This window comes from Phyllobates terribilis, unplaced genomic scaffold (genome assembly GCF_046119375.1).
Source record: "Phyllobates terribilis strain yellow unplaced genomic scaffold, ASM4611937v1 Scaffold_764__1_contigs__length_703092, whole genome shotgun sequence".
In the NCBI taxonomy this organism is placed as follows: domain Eukaryota; kingdom Metazoa; phylum Chordata; class Amphibia; order Anura; family Dendrobatidae; genus Phyllobates; species Phyllobates terribilis.
This window is the reverse complement of record NW_027363524.1, coordinates 659,593-675,665: the sequence shown is the minus strand read 5'-3', so window position 1 is coordinate 675,665 and position 16,073 is coordinate 659,593. Positions and strand designations below refer to the sequence as shown.

The window sequence follows — 16,073 nt, the reverse complement described above, 5'->3', positions numbered from 1 at the left end:
TCTTTAATTACTTTGTGGTGCAGATTTAATGGTACAAATAACCTTCCTGAAGCGCAGGAGGCAAGAGTGTCCCCCTGAGCCTCCAACACCTCACCCTCCAGTTCAGAATACAGTGCCAAAATGACTACCCCTTTCTCTAATGTTGGGACAGGGTTCTCATGTTCACCACCACCAGGAAAGCTCCGGGACAAAGCATCACTCTTGACATTTTTGACCCGTGGATGAAAAGTGACATCAAAATTGAACCTAATTAAAAAACAGGGACCATCTGACTTGCCTAGGTTTGAGATGTTTAGCTGACTGGAGATATGACAGGGTCTTATGGTCAGTAATAACAGTAACAGGATGGACAGCCCCTTCCAACCAATGTCGCCATTCTTCGAACGCCAATTTGATCGCCAAAAGTTCCCTATTACCCACGTCATAATTTCTCTAAGCCGAAGACAATTTTTTTAGAAAAGAAGGCACATGGACGCCATTTACCAGGGGACGGACCCTGAGACAACACAGCCCCAATCCCGAAATCCGACGCACCAACATCCACATAAAGGGTTGGGAAACATCGGGTTGACTGAGTATAGGTACAGTTCTTTAAAGAAGAAAAAACCTGGACTGAGGCATCCGACCATTTGGAAAAATCAAACTCCTTCTTAGTCATGTCAGTAAGGGGTTTCACAATTACAGAGTAATTTTGGATGAATTTCCAGTAAAAATTAGTAAAGCCCTCAGGTTCTCGGGACGTTCCCAATCAAGGACTGCACGGATCTTCTCCGGATCCATCTGAAAACCTGAAGACGACAACAAGTACCCCAAAAACTGCACCACCTGAACAGCAAAAACACATTTTTCCAGTTTGGCATAAAGTTTGTTGTCCCTTAATATCTGAAGAACCTGCTTAACATGCCCCCGATGAGTTTCAAAATCTGGTGAGTAAACCAAAATATCGTCCAGATAGACCACCACAAACCGCCCCACCAAACAATTAAAAATATCATTTATGAAATGCTGGAATACCGCAGGTGCATTAGTCAAACCAAAAGACATAACCAAACTCCATTCGTCCCCTTCTCTGACTCTAACCAGATTGTAGGCTCCCCTTAGATCCAACTTGGAGAATACCTAAGCTCCCACAACCTGGCTGAACAAATCAGGAATCAGAGGATTCCTGTCCCTTCTTCAGACTCTCCACAATGAAATCCTTCATGACTTATCTCTCAGGGCCAGAAAGATTATACAGTCTGGATTTCGGTAGTTTAGCACCGGGGGTCAGGTAATAGGACAGTTTTAAACACGATGAGGAGGAAAATCCTGACTCCCCCTCTCAGAAAAAACATCCTCAAAACCAGACAGAAAAGCAGGTAATATTTCTGTAGAGACAGTAGCAAGGGAAATATCTAAACAATTTGCATGGCAGTAATCTCCCTATTCAATAATTTCCCCGCTTGCCAGTCCATCAATGGCTTATGTTTAACAAGCCACGGAATACCCAAAACAATCGGTGTAGGAAGATTGTCCAGGACATAGCAAGGAATAATTTCACGATGAACTGACCCCACCCTCAGTTTTACATTATGTACAATCTGAGTAAATGCTTTCTGTGCAAGTGGCGCTGAGTCGATGGCAAAAATGGAAATAGGTTTATCTAAAGTACAGCAAGCAAGACCATGAGTCTTCACAAACTCAGCATCAAGCATGCTGACTCCGGCTCCGCTGTCAACAAACACAGAAATTTTTGTCGGTTTAGCACCACCTCTGCTGTCAGGACAAAGCGGGAACTGCAGTTTGGCCTCAAATGCACCACTTGTTTATCTAACTCCAGACTACCAAGAGTTAATCGAGTCTCCTTTTGTTTAGGAATTGAAGGACAGGTCCCATCAAAATGGCCTTTTTTCCCACAACAAAAACATACACCTTTTATCTTGCGAATCTCCAGGGAGATGTATAATGCAGAGACACCCCCTAACTGCATGGGTTCCTACACCTCCCCCAGTACTGGTTCACCCCAGACTGCTCCCCCCGACAGAGGTACACAACCCCGACAAGAAGGCCACGGAGAAGGTGGTCTCACCTGTCTATCCTGAAGTCGTCTATCAAGATGTATGGCCAACGACATGGCAGCCTCCAAGGACTGAGGGGTTTCATATAATGCCAAGGCATCTTTCAACCTTTCAGTAAGCCCCTCACAAAATTGACTTCTAAGGGCTGAGTCATTCCATTTGGAATCCGTTGCCCATCTATGGAATTCCGAACTGTACGTTTCTACTGACCGATTCCCCTGCAGAAGGCTATATAGCCTAAACTCAGCCAAGGAGACTCGGTAAGGGTCATCATAGATGAGGGCCAAGACCGAGTCCTGCGGTAAAGAAAACCCCCACGTCTGAGGATCTCTCTAAAGTACAGCGATCACAATTCAAACCTGTTGCTCCTCATTTCCGGAGAAGTAAGGATGAAGTTTGAAATACAGTTTGCATGCCTCCTTGAATACAAACAAATTGTCCCTACCTCCTGAAAACCTGTCTAGGAGGGAAACTTTGGGTTTAGGCTGGACAGGCCTACCTGCAGAGACCCCCACATTGGCGACCTGTAACCGCTGATGCTGCTGCTGTACCTCACCGCGGACATCATTCACCTCCAGCGACAGCATGTGCAGCCGCTCTGCGAGCTCTGCAACTGAACCCATACCAAGGGAGAAAGAGAAAAAAAAAGGTCCATGCCCAAAAACACACAGAGAAAAAAAAAAACAAAGTGTCAGTTTTCTACTTTTTTTTTCTCCTTTCAAAATGTGCTCGGCCGGTGATAATGTCACGCAAGGTGTGGGAAAGACTTAGTGCAACACAGAGGGAAGAGGGAAAGGGAGCCCAGACACTAGGGAAAGGGGGGAGTGGAGACCTCCTAGTTTGGTCTAGTGTCACCCTGCCTCAAATATCGACCCTATATTGGCTCTTAACCAATAGTGTTCCTGGCCCTGTTTTTCCCTGGCGTTAAAAACAAAGAGCCCAGCCAGAACAGTAAACAGATTTTTTTAAAAATTCCAAAATCAAATTAGAAAACAGGAAAAGGCAGTGGTAGTTACCAGCCATGATGTCAAGGAAAATGCAGAACAGGACGCAGCAGGCCCCCTTTTGTTAGAAGGAGGTAACACAGGTGCAGAATGCTAATGAACAATCACTCTCATCCTCTCATCCTGATTGCCTAGCACTAAAACTGCACACAGATGAAACTTGGAATAGGGTGCAGGTCACATACATGTGGCATCGTGCCTAGCCAGCATCCTATTAGACGCCCCTACTATTCGATTAGGTTGGATGCCCGGCACCCTATCCGTGTATCACAGAGGTGCCAGCCCCTAATTCACAAGGTCACCATTAATGGGCCTGGCTGTGTCCTGTCAGATAAAAAAGTGCAAAAATATCATATGAGGTATTAGTTAATATTTTGGCCAAAATACGTAAGGTCGCAATCCCCGTCAAGGGTCCCCACGATTTTGCGAGTCCCTACTTTATCGTTATCTTCATTCTGCACCTGTGTTACCTCCTTCTAACAAAAAGGGGCCCGCTGCGTCCTGTTGTGCATGTTCCTTGACATCCTGGCTGGTAACTACCATTGCCTTTTTGCTGTTTCCCCCTTTCCCTGGCGTTAGACTAAGGGTAGGGAAGGGAGGAGAGGAGCACTAGTCAATCTCCACTGAACTCTACAGACAAAAAGGAATGACAAACAGGGGAAATTTCTTAGCTTTTAGACGACTCCAGAAAAATGTGCACATGTCCTCAAACACCAGAAAGGAGGAGTTACTGCTCTTACTGAAGACTTCACTAGGAGTAATGAATATCGCCGGCAACTCCCTCTGAAACACAGCATTGGTCCTAGAGACAGTCTCAAGAAGATAGTAACAACTAGTGTGGGATATATAAATCCAAACCACCACAAAGAGTAACTAAGGTTTAAAATATATTATATTTATTGGTATTCTTTAAAATTAAAGATATAAAAAAAACAGTGGATAACCCATACCACAGATGTAGGGTGTTAAACCATGAATCATTACAAGAGATGTATATACATGCTACTACTTGGCAATATATTTGGGAGGTAAATGATACTGAATTGGGCCCTAATATGCATAGAGAGATATATATTTAACAGGTGAACAGATCAATCCACATCAAAAGATATACACATGCATAATAAATAAGAGCCCAGATTACCTTAAGCCAATGTTTGTATGAATGAAAGCATGGTAAACACCCACCGCTCTGACGATCGTTTCGACACCTTTTTCAAGGAGCGCTGCATATGGGGTGTGCATGTGTTCATTTATATAGGAGCGATGAGAATGAGTTAATCCCCCACAGCTGTGTGAAAGGAACTGCAGAGCCATGTGGCGCGCATGCCTGATGACTTAGCAGTAGTGTATGCTTATTAATATTATTCACACACACACTAATTTCATTTACATTCTTGTATTTGTTCTATGCACTTTCCTTTTGTAACTGTTTTACATTTCGCACTCCCAACACACACAATTTTTTATTGTTAATCCATATTTACATAATGGGTCTAATAGGTTTTGGCACATTCAATGGATAATTGTAATTTATTTATTTATTTATTTTATTTTTTTATTTTTTAATTTACTTTGCATGTATATTGTAGGTTTGAGATACAATAGTTAGGGCATGTTGCAGATTAATTGTGTGAGGTTGAGGTATGTACTCTATGTGTGTCCAAAGAATATATCTTTAAGAATGTTTATTAATATTTGTAAATTAACCCGTTTATTTAGGCTATGCTTGGCGCATAGGATAATTATATATGGTATTTGTTTTGGGTCTTGATGGCCTGTGTGATATAACAATCTTGGATTTATATATACGCACATATAGTATATACATGCATTTGTACACTCATACATATTGTATGCAGCAGTCATTGTTATATATAAATTTTTCCTTCTCATATACATCTCAGTCCCTAGTGGTATAATATACATGTGCACCCGTACACTTATATATATATCACGCATTGGTACTGTTATATATAAAATACTCTCATTTTCTCATATACATATTTATCTTACTCTCCAGCGATAATATTCATTCAGTCTCTTCACTCATTCACCCCAATGTTGTTATAATACTTACCGATGCTTTAGCAGACAGGTCGCGCATGCAGGAAGTCTTTGACTTCCGGCACTTCCCCACACGGATCATGTGACCACTGGCACGCACGTTGCATAGCAACCGAGTGCTTGCTGGTCACCGTCCGTGGAAGGAAGTTGCCTGATAGGAAGCAGTCATCAGGCATGCGCGCCACATGGCTCTGCAGTTCCTTTCACACAGCTGTGGGGGATTAACTCATTCTCATCGCTCCTATATAAATGAACACATGCACACACCATATGCAGCGCTCCTTGAAAAAGGTGTTGAAACGATCGTCGGAGCGGTGGGTGTTTACCATGCTTTCATTCATACAAACATTGGCTTAAGGTAATCTGGGCTCTTATTTATTATGCATGTGTATATCTTTTGATGTGGATTGATCTGTTCACCTGTTAAATATATATCTCTCTATGCATATTAGGGCCCAATTCAGTATCATTTACCTCCCAAATATATTGCCAAGTAGTAGCATGTATATACATCTCTTGTAATGATTCATGGTTTAACACCCTACATCTGTGGTATGGGTTATCCACTGTTTTTTTATATCTTTAATTTTAAAGAATACCAATAAATATAATATATTTTAAACCTTAGTTACTCTTTGTGGTGGTTTGGATTTATATATCCCACACTAGTTGTTACTATATTGATTGAGTTTGGTGGTGGAGGTTAATTTCCTCCGTTCGGATACTATCCGGTACCTGTTTAGATTGTTAATATTGATGTTCTGTTTTGCAACAGATATAGTTCCGGAACATGTACCTAAAAGCCAGGATGTTGTCCTGGCAAGATAAAGCATCTGAATTGTTTAAACCCGGTACCGCAGGTATTTTTAATAGTACACATGTTGATCACAAAGAACTTTTTAAAAAATATAAAAATCTGCTCCAGAAAAAAACAAGAATTTGGTGGACCAAAGCCTCCTTGGACAATTATCATAAACAAAAAATTGTTCCAAGGGGGCTACGCATTCAACTGTTTCCCACATTTGGTTTGGAGGATGCAGAGCTAAACAAAAAATGGGAGGCAGCCGCTTCGTCCTGTTCACTGACTTTCATTGAAATTATTAATGAGAGAAATCTTAATGTCCTGGGAGAGATTGATCATGAGCTGGACCAAGTACATAAACAAATGCTGAAAGATATTCCAGCTGAAATGCTGGAAGAATTCCTTGCTGATATGGACAAGAAGATGGAAAAATGGGAGGAAAATATCAGCAAATCTAAATCTAAAAAATACCAGCGGGATATTAGTGATTACGAAAATAAAAGAGTTTTTCGCTGGCAATATAGGAAAGCTGATGATAAGAATATTTTGCTGAGAAATTCCTCCACGTCATCCATCTCATCCGTAGCCAGTAGCACCGTCTCAGGGCTTGAGCATGAAACACAGAATGGCCGACCCTCTCGTACAAGATTTGGTGGTAAAAATACGTTTCGAGATTATGATGGACCAAACCACAATCAAAAGCGTTGCAATCAACCAAAGGTAATCAATTTATCCACTCATATACTCACACCTCAGCAGGAACACGTGTTAGAAATGGGTCTTACGTTCTCTCCTCCTCAGTCTCTTGATATTTTCACTGCGGTAAAAGATGTGCATTTGTTTGCACGAAAACTCATTTTAAAAAGATTTTATGAAAAATCTAATCTGGGATTTATATTTGATACTGAAGAGGAGAGAGCGGCTGTGGCAATTCTTGAGTCACTGGCTGATCAGGAAGCTGAACCAACGAACAATTTCCCTGTTTCTCTCATGAACAAGTCCAGTAAATTTCCCAACCTCAATACATGTTCAGCGGTGGACACTTTTGTCAAATTGGTAACCCATGATATCGAAAAATTGAAATTTGGGGGTCCTCGATATCATGACAGCAGGCAATTGAGGGAGGTTATCCAAGAAATTGGAAAATGGGATGATTGTGTGTTGAAAGCCGCGGACAAAAGTGGAAATCTGGTCATTTGGCCCAACCTTCTTTATGAGAAACAGGCCTACAAATTGCTATCTGATCACCATTGCTACAAGAAACTCTCCCATAACCCATCTGACAGGTTTCAATTGGAATTGATTAAAATTTTGGAGCAAGCATATGAAAATGGCATTGTTACAAAAAAATTCTTTGATTATATACAAAAATTAAAACCTCGGATGCCTACTTTATATCTCATCCCTAAGATACATAAGGACATTCATGACCCGCCTGGCAGACCAATTGTCTCGGGCAATGGGAGTCTTTGCGAAATGGTTTGTCGGGTAATTGATTTTTATCTTAAACCTATTGTAGCCACGCTTCCTTCGTATATACAGGACACAACTGCAGCTTTGAGACGATTAGACCAACTTCATTTAGAAGATCAAATGTTACTTGTAACAGCTGATGTAGAGGCACTATATACCTCCATCATGCATACACACGGTCTCAAGACTGCATCTTGGTTCCTGTATAATAGCAATCTGGACACTGAATTAAGTGACCTGATCATGGTACTACTTGAGTTCATCCTTACACATAACATCTTTATGTTTAGGGATGAAATCTTCCTACAGGCACAAGGGACAGAAATGGGGGCGGCTTGTGCCCCCTCATATGCTAATTTGTTCCTTAGAGCCTGGGAGCGTGAGATTTTTCAGAGCTCTCCCATACCTGGCTGTGAAAACATCCTCAGCTGGATTAGGTATATCGATGATGTACTGTTCGTATGGGATGGCAGCTCTGATGACCTACAAAAATTGATGTGTCAACTTAACAATAATGATCTTAATATTAAATTGACATATGCCTACAGGCATAGGGTCAGTTTTTTGGATATTGACATCACAGTGTCCCCTGAAGGCGTGGTACAAACAAACATATTTTGCAAACCTACTGCCACCAACTCAATTCTTAGGGCGGATTCTTCACATTTGCCCTCCACCATTCGTGGTATCCCTGTGGGACAATTTTTGAGGGCAAGAAGAATCTGCTCATCAGACGAGACTTTTGAGCAACAAGCCTCTGATCTCTACACAAGATTCAGAGAACGTGGGTACGGCCATAGGCAAATCCGTCGGGGATATCGACGGGCGAAAGACAGCAACCGTAACCAGCTTCTTTATTCTACCAAACCTTTGAAAATTCGCTCGGACCAAGTCAGATTGATTACTCCTTATAATGATCAATGGAAAAACTTTTCCAACATTATCCAGAAACATTGGCACGTTCTGCAAACGGACCCAGTATTGAACAAAATTATATCTGACAGGCCATGTATCATTGCCAAAAGGTCAAGAAACTTGAGGGATTTGTTGGTACGTAGTGAGTACAAGCCAGCAAGAAAAAATGTATCACTCTTTAGTGAACAAATCCAAGGATTCTGTCCTTGTGGGCAATGTAAAGCCTGTCTCAATACTGAAAGGTCCAAGGAATTTTTTAATTCCTCTAAGACTCGAAAATTCACCATCAGACAGTTTTTAACGTGCTCGACAAAAGGAGTAATCTATGTGGCTGAATATCCATGCCACAAGATTTATGTGGGTATGACTACTCGCGAATTTAGAATCCGGGTAAGGGAACACATACGTGACATTGAAAAAGCAAAGGACGCTGAGAGCAATGATTATTTGAAGACCCTCCCTAGACATTTTAAATGCTTCCATAATTCTGATCCATCATTCTTGCGGGTGAAAGCCATTGACAAGGTATCTTTGGGGGCTAGAGGAGTTCTGGGTTTGCCTCTTTCTTATAGATTCACAGTGTACTTTTTACTTTCTTTGATTTTAATTGGTTTTAATTATTTATTCTTCTATCCAGTGACGTTGTTATACTCACCCTGTGCTGTTTCTGCTGTGATGACATGGTCTCCATCGGTATAGTTGTCTGAAATATTTGCTGCAAGAGCCCGCACCTGAGATGAATGGAATGAAGAATAAAAGAGAGGAAAAGAGAAACGGAGAGAATCATGATACTATTTTTTGTGGATTATTATTTATCATATACAATTGTATGTTTGTTATTTTCTGCAATATCCAATTTCCCATATGTCAATATTTATTAGGGTTTTTTTGTTTTTTGTTTTTTTTCTTTCCATGTCATTATCATCAGGGTTTTTATATTGCTAATTGTTCACTTAATTAACTTATAATATATTTACAATGCATAACGCATCATTATTTATGATTTTCACATACACTATTCACTTACACAAGTAACTTAACAAGCTTATATGCATAACTGCACAATTTTTTGACTTAGCAGTAGTGTATGCTTATTAATGTTATTCACACACACTAATTTCATTTACATTCTTGTATTTGTTCTATGCACTTTCCTTTTGTAACTGTTTTACACTTCGCACTCCCAACACACACAATTTTTATTGTTAATCCATATTCACATAATGGGTCTAATAGGTTTTGGCACATTCAATGGATAATTTTAATTTTTTTTTTATACAGTACAGACCAAAAGTTTGGACACACCTTCTCATTTAAAGATTTTTCTGTATTTTCATGACTATGAAAATTGTACATTCACATTGAAGGCATCAAAACTATGAATTAACACATGTGGAATTATATACTTAACAAAAAAGTGTGAAATAACGGAAAATAAGTCTTATATTCTAGGTTCTTCAAAGTGGCCACCTTTTGCTTTGATGACTGCTTTGCACACTCTTGGCATTCTCTTGATGAGCTTCAAGACGTAGTCACCGGAAATGTTTTTCACTTCACAGGTGTGCCCTGTCAGGTTTAATAAGTGAGATCTCTTGCCTTATAAATGTGGTTGGGACCATCAGTTGTGTTGTGCAGAACTCTGGTGGATACACAGCTGATAGTCCTACTGAATAGGCTGTTAAAATTTGTATTATGACAAGAAAAAAGCAGTTAAGTAAAGAAAAACGAGTGGACATCATTACTTTAAAAAATTAAGGTCAGTCAGTCCGAAAAATTGGGAAAACTTTGAAAGTGTCCCCAAGTGCAGTTGCAAAAACCATCAATCGCTACAAAGAAACTGGCTCACATGAGGACCGCCCCAGGAAAGGAAGACCAAGAGTCACCTTGGCTTCTGAGGATAAGATTATCCGAGTCACCAGCCTCAGAAATCGCAGGTTAACAGCAGCTCAGATTAGAGACCAGGTCAATGCCACACAGAGTTCTAGCAGCAGACACATCTCTTCAACAACTGTTAAGAGGAGACTTTGTGCAGCAGGCCTTCATGGTAAAATAGCTGCTAGGAAACCACTGCTAAGGACAGGCAACACGCAGAAGAGACTTGTTTGGGCTAAAGAACACAAGAAATGGACATTAGACCAGTGGAAATCTGTGCTTTGGTCTGATGAGTCCAAATTTGAGATCTTTGGTTCCAACCACCGTGTCTTTGTGCAACGCAGAAAAGGTGAACGGATGGAAAAAAAAAAAAGACCTACAAATTAACCATGTAATATATGGTCAATAATCCCTAGAAAACTAGAAAAACTGATTAATAGCCTATAGTGGGGGAGAGAAACTTTAAATAAAAGGGGACGCGTCTCCCCTATAAGTTATATCTCAATCCACATATTAGTAGACCCCAAAATGACATGAAAGGGATTTAAATCCAAAATATATCAAATTTTATTAGAAAATATAAAAGTTACATAACAATATATCAAAGAGAAGGAAAAGAGGTGGTAGGACAACTATAGAAACAGGGTCAAACCCTGCAAGGAGACAAACATCCCTGGACCAGCATTAAAGGTAAACCAGGTGTACGTATGAGCTGCCAATCAATAAATAGTTAAAGTAAAGGCAAACATAAATAATATCAATCTGTGTCTTCACTGATAATAATCTTCATGTCAGAATACAAAGTATGAAGTACAACAATTAAGATAGCAATCTCAGTATGTGAACACATAATAACATGACAGAATGTAAGACAACAGAGCATATAGCAGAGACGCATGAATGCACAAATGAATAGATGGCGCTAAACAGGTAGCATAATGCTGATAACACCAGGGTACATGACAGTGATGCACAAATCTTACTAAGTTGGTAGCGCTAAGTAGGTAGCATTACTATTTAATCATGAGCAGCGGCTCCGTAGTATGTTATTTACCTTGTGCCATATAAGGAACGGTAAAGGCAGCGTGTCCTGGAATGCTGGGGGGATGTGCGGCAACGGATGGACTCTACATGCCTGGTTCCCACTGTGAAGCATGGAGGAGGAGGTGTGATGGTGTGGGGGTGCTTTGCTGGTGACACTGTTGGGGATTTATTCAAAATTGAAGGCATACTGAATCAGCATGGCTACCACAGCATCTTGCAGCGGCATGCTATTCCATCCGGTTTGCGTTTAGTTGGACCATCATTTATTTTTCAACAGGACAATGACCCCAAACATACCTCCAGGCTGTGTAAGGTCTATTTGACCAAGAGGAAGAGTGATGGGGTGCTACGCCAGATGACCTGGCCTCCACAGTCACCAGACCTGAACCCAATCGAGATGGTTTGGGGTGAGCTGGACCGCAGAGTGAAGACAAAAGGGCCAACAATTGCTAAGCATCTCTGGGAACTCCTTCAAGATTGTTGGAAGACCATTTCCGGTGACTACCTCTTGAAGCTCATCAAGAGAATGCCAAGAGTGTGCAAAGCAGTCATCAAAGCAAAAGGTGGCTACTTTGAAGAACCTAGAATATAAGACATATTTTCAGTTGCTTCACACTTTTTTGTTAAGTATATAATTCCACATGTGTTAATTCATAGTTTTGATGCCTTCAATGTGAATGTACAATTTCCATAGTCAAGAAAATACAGAAAAATCTTTAAATGAAAGGTGTGTCCAAACTTTTGGTCTGTACTGTATATATATATTTTTTTTATTTTTTTTAAATTTACTTTGCATGTAAATTGTAGGTTTGAGATACAATAGTTAGGGCATGTTGCAGATTAATTGTGTGAGGTTGAGGTATGTACTCTATGTGTGTCCAAAGAATATATCTTTAAGAATGTTTATTAATATTTGTAAATTAACCCGTTTATTTAGGCTATGCTTGGCGCATAGGATAATTATATATGGTATTTGTTTTGGGTCTTGATGGCCTGTGTGATATAACAATCTTGGATTTATATATACGCACATATAGTATATACATGCATTTGTACACTCATACATATTGTATGCAGCAGTCATTGTTATATATAAATTTTTCCTTCTCATATACATCTCAGTCCCTAGTGGTATAATATACATGTGCACCCGTACACTTATATATATCACGCATTGGTACTGTTATATATAAAATACTCTCATTTTCTCATATACATATTTATCTTACTCTCCAGCGATAATATTCATTCAGTCTCTTCACTCATTCACCCCAATGTTGTTATAATACTTACCGATGCTTTAGCAGACAGGTCGCGCATGCAGGAAGTCTTTGACTTCCGGCACTTCCCCACACGGATCATGTGACCACTGGCACGCACGTTGCATAGCAACCGAGTGCTTGCTGGTCACCGTCCGTGGAAGGAAGTTGCCTGATAGGAAGCAGTCATCAGGCATGCGCGCCACATGGCTCTGCAGTTCCTTTCACACAGCTGTGGGGGATTAACTCAATCTCATCACTCCTATATAAATGAACACATGCACACACCATATGCAGCGCTCCTTGAAAAAGGTGTTGAAACGATCGTCGGAGCGGTGGGTGTTTACCATGCTTTCATTCATACAAACATTGGCTTAAGGTAATCTGGGCTCTTATTTATTATGCATGTGTATATCTTTTGATGTGGATTGATCTGTTCACCTGTTAAATATATATCTCTCTATGCATATTAGGGCCCAATTCAGTATCATTTACCTCCCAAATATATTGCCAAGTAGTAGCATGTATATACATCTCTTGTAATGATTAATGGTTTAACACCCTACATCTGTGGTAAGAATTATCCACTGTTTTTTTATATCTTTAATTTTAAAGAATACCAATAAATATAATATATTTTAAACCTTAGTTACTCTTTGTGGTGGTTTGGATTTATATATCCCACACTAGTTGTTACTATATTGATTGAGTTTGGCGGTGGAGGTTAATTTCCTCCGTTCGGATACCATCTGGAACCTGTTTAGATAGTCTCAAGAAGATGTCTGTAATGCCAAATGTAGAGATCTCCTGCAACTAACTTCAGGGCAACTGTCTGTCACCTCTGACACACCCGTGACACCCAGGAAGTGTCGGCGCGTTCAGAGATTCATTTGTATTTGAGTCATAAAGACGCAAATACAAATGAATGCAACACTCTTCATCCCTCATCCAAAAAAATGTTGGTTCTGTTAACGAGTCTGGAGGAGGGAAATTTAATCCCTAAGTTGCCGAGCCAATTGTAACATTATTGACCAGGCCATAGAATTGAAATCTGACCAGTGTCACTTCATGTGGTAATAACTTCAACGTATCCCAGTGATCCTGAGATTTGTTTTTTTCGTGACACATTTTACTTTGCTTGTTGTAAATTTAGATCGATAGGTTTTGGGTTTATTTGTGAAAATATCATAATTTTGATGAACTTTCAATGTTTATATGCTCAAAGTTGTTAGTCATACTGTACAAATACCATTTCCCATATGTTGCTTTAGCCACAATTTTTTTTCTTTAAAAGGAATAGTACGAGAAAATGGACTCCACAATTTCTTACCTAGTTTCTTCTGAGCACACTGATACCCCATGTGGTCAGAAACCTCTGTTTGGAGAAAGGGCCAGGCCCGGAAGGGAAGGAGCACCATTTGAATTTTGGAACACAAATTTGACTGAAATAGATTGTGGGCATCATGTTGCATTTCCATGGCCCCTAGGGTACCCAAACAGCAGAAAACTCCTAGAAGTGACCCCCATTTTGTAAACTATACCCCTCAAGGATTTTATCCAGGGGTATGGTGAGCATTTTAAATCCACAACTACTACACAGAATTTGATAACATTTGGTCTCCACATTGAAAATGTTCATTTAATTTTTCACGAAAATGTTGCTTTAGCCCCAAATTTTTACTTTTGCAAGAGGTATCATAAAAAAGGTGACAGCGCGATTTGCTGCCTAATTTCTTCTGAGCAAGGCGATACCCCACATGTAGTCAAAAAGTTCTGTTTGACACACGACAGGGTTTGGAAGAAGCGACATTTGGTATTTTGAATGTAAATTTGACTACAATGGATTGCAGAAATCATGTCTCATTTGCAGAGCCCCGGAGGTACCAAAACAACAGAAAGCCCCACAAGTGACACCACTTTGGAAGCTAGACCCATCAAGGAATTCATGTAGGGGTTTGTTGAGCTTGCTAAACCAATGGGTGCTTCACAGAACTTTTTAAAATGTGGATGTGAAAATGAAAATTACTTTTCTATGCTAAAATATGGTTTTATCCCCACCCCAAATTTGAAATTTCCAGAGTGTATAATAGGAGAAAACAGAAACTTAAATTTGTTATGCAATTTCTTCCGAACATAAAGATACTGTCACGCAAGATGGATGAACACTAACAACTAAAGACAACAAAGGAAACAAACATGGGGAAAAGTAACTTAGCTTGAGCCAACTTCAGAGAGATTATTCCTAACGTCCTCCAAGCACAAAAGAGAAAGTAAGCAGACTGCAACAGCTCCAAGCCTTCTCAAGAGAACAAGTGAATATCACCGGCACCTCCCTCTATCAAACAGCAAGTATTTCAACAGCCAGGCCTGGGTGTCAGTTAGCCAGAGGGAGGTAGACGCTGGGTCCTAGAGTGAGACAGATAAGAAGGTGTCTGTAATGTCAAACGAAAAGATATTCTGCAAACAACTCGAGGGCGACTGTCTGTCACATCTCACACACACATGACAGATACCCCATATGTGACGAAAACTGGCACATGGCATGGAAAGAGCGCTATATGATTTTTGAAGCATAAATTTGTCTGGAATAGATTGTTAATGCCAAGTCGCATTTGCAGAGCCCCTGACAGGTCAAACAGCTGAAACCCCCATAAGTGAACCCATTTTGGAAATTAAACCCCTCAAGGAATTGATAAAGGGGTGTATTGATCATTTTTAACCTACAGGTGATTCACAAAACTATAACATTTAGATGTGAAAACAAAAAATTTAATTTATTCCACTAAAATACTGTTTTAGTGCCAAATATATAATTTACATGTGATATAATATGAGAAACTGGACCCCAGTATATGTTATGCAATTTTTACTGAACATGGCAGCACCCCATATGTGGTTGTACACTACTGTTTGAGCACACGGCAGGGATCAGATTGGAAGGAGCTCTACTTGACTTTTAGTACGCTGATTGTTTGAATAGCACGGTGGCTCAGTGGTTAGCACTGCAGCGCTGGGGTCCTTGGTTCAAATCCCACCAAAGACAACATCTGCAAGGAGTTTGTATGTTCTCTCAGTGTTTGTGTGGGTTTCCTCCGGGTTCTCCGGTTTCCTCCCACACTTCAAAGACATACTGATAGGGAATTTAGATTGTGAACCCCAAAGGGGACAGTGATGATAATGTATGTAAAGAGCTGCGGAATATGTTAGTGCTATATAAAATAAAGATTATTATTATTATTATTATAGATTGTGGGTCCTTGAGACAAGCCTCTGAAGTGCCAGATCAGCAGAAACCCCACCAGGTGACCCCATATTGGAAACTTCACTGCCTAAGGGATTCATCTAGGGGTGTAGTGAGTATTTTGAACCGACAGGTGCCTCGCAGAATTTTATAACATTGGGATGTGTAAATATAACATTTTAGTTCTAAAAATGTCATTTTTGTATTTGCTGCAAATTTGTCAGTTACACAAGGGTTAATAGGTAAAAATGGAACCCACAATTTATTGTGCAATTTCTACCGAATGCGGTAATACCCTATATGTTGTCGGAAACTATTATTTCCTTCAACTCGTCCAAG

The 16,073-nt window shown here is 40.1% G+C and overlaps 1 protein-coding gene across 1 annotated transcript; it reads left to right on the top strand.

Moving 5' to 3' along the window:
- The first annotated feature begins 5,906 nt into the window (after positions 1 to 5,906).
- Positions 5,907 to 9,604, top strand: LOC141239069 (uncharacterized). Its single transcript, XM_073668505.1, has 2 exons — positions 5,907 to 6,650; positions 8,956 to 9,604. Exons 1-2 carry the CDS (start codon positions 5,919 to 5,921, stop codon positions 8,956 to 8,958), a joined length of 735 nt encoding a protein of 244 aa, XP_073524606.1. The 5' UTR covers positions 5,907 to 5,918; the 3' UTR covers positions 8,959 to 9,604.
- Positions 9,605 to 16,073: the final 6,469 nt, after the last annotated feature.